At 43.2% G+C, this 7,242-nt stretch overlaps 1 protein-coding gene across 1 annotated transcript in view; it reads right to left on the reverse strand.

The window, feature by feature from the left end:
• The window catches only part of NAPEPLD (N-acyl phosphatidylethanolamine phospholipase D), a 36,627-nt gene extending 32,719 nt beyond the window's left edge, over positions 1-3,908 (reverse strand). Inside the window, exon 1 of the mRNA XM_012650313.1 lies at positions 3,629-3,908. Coding sequence (XP_012505767.1) covers positions 3,629-3,846 — 218 coding nt within the window. The 5' untranslated portion in view covers positions 3,847-3,908. The remainder of the gene's footprint in view (positions 1-3,628) is intronic.
• Between the last annotated feature and the right edge of the window lie 3,334 nt (positions 3,909-7,242).

A 7,242-nucleotide genomic window follows, 5' to 3' on the forward strand; every position in this document is an offset into this window, starting at 1 on the left:
CACATGCCTGTAGTCCCAGCTACTCAGGAGGCTGAGGCAGGAGGATCGCTTGAGCCCAGGAGTTTGAGGTTGCTGTGAGCTAGGCTGACGCCACGGCACCCTAGCCCAGGCAACAGAGTGAAACTCTGTCTCAAAAAAAAAAAAGAATGAACACGGTAACTTGAAAAGGGAATAAACATCTTTGTAGTTTGAAGGACTTTCAAAACATAGAAAAACAACTTTCAAAACAAATTATTGCTGTCCTCCAATTGTCCTAGCATGAGGGTCTTACAAGCAAAACAAATATATGACTGGTGTAAGGAATACTAGTAACAATGAGAAAGCTTGGTGTTTCTTTATTCTGACAACTTTATTCTTCTTCTTTTTTTTTTTTTTTTTTTTTAGAGACAAAGTCTCTAAAGGATCTCTTGAGTGATCCTCCCACCTTGGTCTCCCAGAGTGCTAGGATTATAGGCTAGGCGTGAGCCACCATGCCCGGCCTCATAACTTTACTCTTATACCTGAGAGATTACAGAGTCATGCAGAAGTCCACAGGCATTCATTGTTCTATGAACATGTCCCTTAATCTGGGAAGGCCCCCAGTTAGATAAACACGAAAATCTGCTGCCTTTAAAGGGAAAGATGGATTGATTATTCTAGGTAGCAGGCATAAACTGAGCTGCTTTTCAATGACAATTTTGAATTATGCAGATTCATCTGTATGCCAGCCCTGTGCCTCCACAGCCAATAGTACTGACTGTTCACAACCTGTTATTCAGGTGTAGGGGTGCAATCTACGAATGCATTGCTGACCAAAGGTTGCTGATCCACATCCCTCTACTTTGGCCTCATTGGTACCCTTGTGTAACAAGAGTGGGGGGGAGGGGTTCAGCCTTTCTGCTGAAGGCTGAGCTAAGGGACCTTTGCTAAAGTCTCTGAGACTCTCAGTTCCCTGTGTTCCTCATCCATGGAATGGGGTTAATAATCTCACATATTTTATGTCTATAAAATCAAACTAGAAATAAATAGATTTTAAAAAACCTGAAAGAGCTGTGTAAATGATAAAGCTATAATACATTATTTAACCAGCTGAGTTGCCAGAAGATTGTTATCTCTGACATAAAACTGCCCCTGGAGATATATCAGTTCATAAGTAATCTGATATTTAAATACACTAGAAATGGTTATTAAATTCAAAAAACAAGTCGAGCAAGACTATAAATTGCAGACAGGTAGAATTCTTCAAAACTATAGATGTTAAAATGAAATATTACTTGAACCTTATGCTGAAAAGCACATGGGTGATTTTTTTTTTTTTTTTTTTTGAGACAGTCTCACTCTGTTGCCCGGGCTAGAGTGCCGTGGCGTCAGCCTAGCTCACAGCAACCTCAAACTCCTGGGCTCAAGCGATCCTCCTGCCTCAGCCTCCTGAGTAGCTGGGACTACAGGTATGTGCCACCATGCCCGGCTAATTTTTTCTATATATATTTTTTTAGTTGTCCAGATCATTTCTTTCTGTTTTTTAGTATAGACGGGGTCTCGCTCTTGCTCAGGCTGGTCTCGAACTCCTGACCTTGAGCGATCCACCCACCTCGGCCTCCCAGAGTGCTAGGATTACAGGCGTGAGCCACAGCGCCCGGCCTGGGTGATTTTTTTAATGCCAGTTTTATTCATGTCCTCACAGGCCTTCAGGATAAAAGTGCTTATTAATGATTAATTATGTGCACAGTTCGCTTCCCTAATAACACTCTAATGAAAACACTTTTTTTACTTGTATGCACTTCAATCTAAAATGCCCAGATCAACACAGCCCTCCCGTATAGCCATATTCTTATTTACATATTCTTATTTACATAGAATAGAAAGGAATGGAAAAACCCATTATAGCCACCACTACAAAGAAAAAGCAGACTGAAACAACAAAATTAAAGGCAAATATTACTTTTCCAAACACAGACTAAATATTCATAAAAATCTCCTCAGTTTTCCAAACTCACAAATACCCGAAGTAACACAATATCCCTTTCAAACACACACAAGAGTGACTATCAATTAAAGCATAACCAAAACCCTATGATGGAATGCTTATGTTAAAATGTCCTTCTAATAGTTTTAACTGGACTAATTTAAAAATTAGAAGTTTGCTATGCAGAATCTGTACAATATAATCTGGAATTGTGAAAATAAGGATTTGAGAAATACACTAAATATTTTCATCTCTTGGAGACTTACCATAATCCTTGCACAAGGAAAGCCTGCAAACCGTTAACAAAATAAAATCTTCGGAAATCCTGACCATATTCTCAAGTTGACTTAAAACAATTTTTACCTCTCAATCTCTCTTAAATTATTATTTTAAATAAGTACACGCGCCCTAAATTTTTTCTTTAACAGAATATTTTCTTGCAACAAAAGCAGACTATTGTGGGATACAGGCAATCTTTCTTTTTTTAAAGATTACATAACTTCTTTCTAAACAGATGTCAATGTCTGCAGCTAACTCATAATCAATGTAACTTAAAATAGAAAGGGAACTGTTAGACTTCCATTTGTTAATAAAGATAGAAATTATTTCTCAATTTGCAGAGAACTGTATCTCAGGAATGACTTTCTCAATAAATTAATCAGAATTATCAAACAGCAAACACTTCATGCCAAGCCAAAGCCAACCAGGTGAGTCATGTTATAACATAGATAGAATAACCTACAGTAAAGGCAAAGACAAGAACTAAATGACTTTGTAAAAGGCTGTTAACTTCTCATTCCCTTAATATTCTTCAGGTTCCACTGAGGAATAACGCATCAGAATTCGGAGCCCGTGGAAGTATATTTACCTCAACTACCAGGATCATATCGAGTTCGAGTTCTACCCACTAAAAAAAAACTATCAGAATACGTGTTCTGAAAAGCCTGCAGTAATACCCAATTTAAGAAGCAAACAACCACCGAACATAAAATCAAGAAAGCACCACCTTCCACCACCCCTCTCAACTTTGCCCCCCCCTTTTTTTTTTTGCTCTTCATTTCCATTCTGGGGTTAAATAAGCACACTTATTTCAAGATAAAAGGGGAGAAACCTGTTGGAATGAATTTTTAGAAGATCAATATTATAGATGAAGCAGAACTAAGTTGCTCTGAGTAAGTTGTCAACCCATTCATTTACATGCAACCAAAAGAAGATACACCCACATGTATTCCTATCAGTGAAGATGCAACCCGGTAATTTGCAGGGAAGATGGGATATCAAATCCCAGAGGCAGCTACTCTCCCAAAAAGGAAAAAAAAAAAAATTCTGTGGCTCTTCACCCAGACAGCTTCAGAGATGCAGGCTCCGCAAGTCGCGAGGTGCGGAAATTCAGATGAAGCCCTGTCACTCACAAGTGCAGCATCTCCAGGGTAAGGCAGGGCTTGGGGACCCACTCGCAGCCCGCTCTACTTCGCCGAAGAGACTGAACAGCCCCCGGCCGGGGCGTGCGGACTGTTCAGCCCGCAGACTGAGGAGGAGGCAGCAGACCCGAAAGAGGGCAGCGAGCGGAGGAAACCGCCTCCCGCACGGTCCCGGAGCGAGCGCAGAGCTCCGAGGTACTCGCGGTCCGGGCCGCGGGCGCGCGGCGGGGGGCGGAGCAAGGACGCGGGGACGCGGGCTCACCTCGTGCTGGGGGCGGCCTGGCGCGCGCGCTGCCGCCGCCGCTGCCGCGGCTGTTCCTCGGCTTCGAGCCACAGAGCCTCCGGGCACAGCGCCCCGGCGCAGCGGGAGGGGCCGCGGCGGCTGACGCCCGGGTTTCTCCGCCCCCGGGCTAGCCGCGCCGGCTCCGCCCGGGGCGTCAGCAGCTGCAGGCAGCGCCTCAGCGCTCGCTGCCTAGCCATCCTTGGGGCGAGCCGTCGCCGGGTCACTCGCTGATTGTGACCTTCGAATCTGGCATCCCGGCCAGCGGCCGCACCGCGCAGGCCGCCTCCCCGGCCCTCACCAAGATGGCCGCCCCCGCGGGCCGGGGCGCCGAAGCCATCTTGATGAAGGAGGCGCCGCAGGGGCACGCGGCACCCTCCCGGCCTTCCCCGAGGCTCACACGCACACTACTGCGGGGGCACTTCCGAGACGTTTTTGGCTCTCCTGTCCTAAACCACAGGCTGACTTTCAGCTCGCATGAACACATTCCCGGACACCAGCCACAACTGCTAAATCTAAGTGGGATCCTGTTGACCCGATGTTAGACTCTCAATAGCCAGATCAATCATAGTCCAGTAGCACTTACTTACAGCCTGTGGCGCTAAAAGCCTGGCAGCAGGAAACTAAACTGTAATTTGAAGTGTGTACAGAGGTATTGAATATGAATGGAAACACTGCCTCGTCACTGTGTGCTCCTTTACTTTTAAAATGGTATCACAGCTTCCTGGTACACACAGTTCTTACCTAATTTGCATCTGTTAGGTCTGGAGCAGAGAGAGAGAGAAAGCCTCATGTGTAGTAAAATGCTGTTTATTTGGGGCATCCGGGTGCAGATGGGTGGAGGCCAAAGAGCATTCACCCTGAGGGAGGGGAAAGCCTTGGGTTTTATAGAGAGTTTCTTAAGGGGGGAGTGAGTACCTGGGCCAGAACAGCCGCTGCAATAAAAAAAAAAAAAAAATTTTTAAACAACCAATTTCCGGGACCCCTGGGTCAATCTCATCCTGTAGAGATAAGGAAGGAGGGTAGTTCCATCCTATCAGGGGGGATAGAAATGCCGGCTGCTGCTGCTGTCTGTTAGGTTTACAACCTCCCGGGACTCTCCAGACTCCTGAGGCTATTGTTTCACAAACCTCCTCCGTTTTCCATTAACCGCATTCCGTGTCCCATACATACTTTTCGAGTTCCCCCCTGGAACAAATCTAACAGCATCCTTTTTTTTTAATCCAAGGATAATGACAAAAGAGCATAAAATTGTGATTCTGAGTTTCTTACTGGGTTTGCTTTTTAAACTGCGGCATGAAATTCGTTATTTCAAGAAGTAACTTAAGTACAGACAGCTCGACATCGAATTCAGCAATGAGTGGTTGGGCAAAAAGATTTCTCAATAAAAGTCTTCCTGGGATGTGTCCATGGGTGTGAAAGAAATTGCCTCTCTCTGGGGTTATCTTGGCAAAAAAGAAAGAAAGAAACACAGGCCCTAAAGGGAAATAAGACTGCTATAAAACTGCAAACCAAACAAGTGAATGTGCCTGTGTAATATTTTAGGAATGTGAAGAACTTCATGTTCAAGTGTGGACTTTATCTCCTCAGGCTAGTTTTGACTTAAGTGTGATGAAGTCACACCTAGGCTGAGGTGCACCTGGGTGAGGCTGAGCTTGCACAAGCTGAATACCTGGTGTGCAATGGCATAAAAAAAAAAGGTAACAACACACATACAAACCCAAAGGGTAAATTGAAGTTACTGCTCAGTTTTTCGTAGAGCTCTTGGCTAAGGTACTTTAAAAAGATGCCCTTTGTTCCCCTCACTCCCATTCTTTATTATGAAAAGATTTCAAGTATACAGGAAATAGATATGCCTTTTTGTAATACCATTTAATAAGTTGCAGACATCAAAAATACTTCACCCCTAAATAGTTCAGCCTGTCTCCCCTAAGAATAAGGACTTTTGCTTCATAATCACAGTATCGCTGGCTGGACGTGGTGGCTTACACCTATTATCCTAGCACTCTGCTGCAAGGCCCAGGCAGGAGGATCGCTTGAGCCCAGGAGTTTGAGGTTGCCGTGAACCAGGCTGATGCCATGGCACTCTAGCCCAGGCAACAGAGCGAGACTCTGTCTCAAAAAAAAAAAAAAAAAAACCCGCAATATCACTATTACACCTAAGAAAACAACAGTGATCCCCCAATATTATATAATATTCAGTCCATATTCCAGTTTCCATAATTGTACCCAGAATGTCTTTTATAGCTGTTTTTTTCTGAAGTAGGATACTATCTGGGCTTATGTATTGCATTTGTGTATTATACTTAAGTAAGAAGCAATTTAAAATATTCACTTTCTGTTTTCTATGCATATTTCTACGGATATTATGAAGAGACAAATGTTCACAGGGTGTTTTTCATTGACAGCAGGTGCTTTAGATAAGCACATCTCTGTGTACACCAGGAAAGCCTAGAAGGAATGTCTTTTAACACAACATTGACATTATAATTGAAGCTGTATTATTAATAATTAAGTAGTAATATTTATGCTTTCTCAACTCCTGGAATACTACATAAACTTTATGGGTTGTGTTGGAATCTGTGCTCAACACGACTTCTAAAGCGTAATTGGATGGGGGTTTTTTCTAGACAACAAAAAGAAACTGTTTAGTGTAATCATTTATACCATGCTAGGTAAAACCTCTAGCTTGTCATGCTTCATGTTACAGAACGAAATGAACATTGCACCCTAAGCATCTTACTCATGGTTTAAATCTGGATCCTGACCTGCTGGACTGGGCTTTATTTGTGTTAGGGTGTGAGCCAGTGCACTCAGGTTTTGAGAAAAGATTTCTCCAAAGATCAGAATAGAAGGAAGAAGTTTATTTACTTTTCCCAAGGTGGAAAAAGGACCGACTGACACAGAAGTGAAGGAAGTAGAGAATATTGGGAGAGAGAACCAGGTATTCAGACTTTTTATTTAGGGGATGAAGAAGCATTACGGCTGTAGCCAAATTAACCAGCATACTGCTGTATCAGTTCCATTCTTTCTTCTTGGGGGTACCTGATAACAGAAACTGCAAGTGGGGCGGGATGTCAAAGTCCAAGGGTTGGCTTCCCCGCCTTTCCTTGGGACAGGATTATAAGGATTCTCGCTGGAGATGTGACTCTGCCCTTGAGATATGGCTGAGGCTTGAAGTTTGCCCACTGCTGTTCACTCAGGAACTCTCTAGGCCGTAAAAAAGCAGATTCTCAAAGGCAATTTCAAAAGAGAGAGATTTATATCTCCTTTCCGTCTGTTCACTCTTTTCAGAAGTTGTGCAAAACAGAACTCCTGCAGGGTGCCTGTTAGTGAGAGAACTCATAGGATTGATCTCTGTTACTAGGAAATTGCTGGATTAGATATTTTTATGTTAATTTTGCAAGGCCACCCTTTTCAATTTGTCCTTCCCTTTTATGCCACCCCTAGGAAACCAGGCATTCAGCACATAATGATAACTATTTGTCTTCCAAGTTGTTACTTAATTTTTAAACATTAATTAATCTTGTAAAGAAGGACAAATTTACACGATTCCCTAAAAGTTGCTAGTGGTCAATGTAACTGTTTTTATGGAG

Source organism: Propithecus coquereli, unplaced genomic scaffold (assembly GCF_000956105.1).
Source record: "Propithecus coquereli isolate 6110/MARCELLA unplaced genomic scaffold, Pcoq_1.0 Scaffold32, whole genome shotgun sequence".
Classification (NCBI taxonomy): Eukaryota; Metazoa; Chordata; class Mammalia; order Primates; family Indriidae; genus Propithecus; species Propithecus coquereli.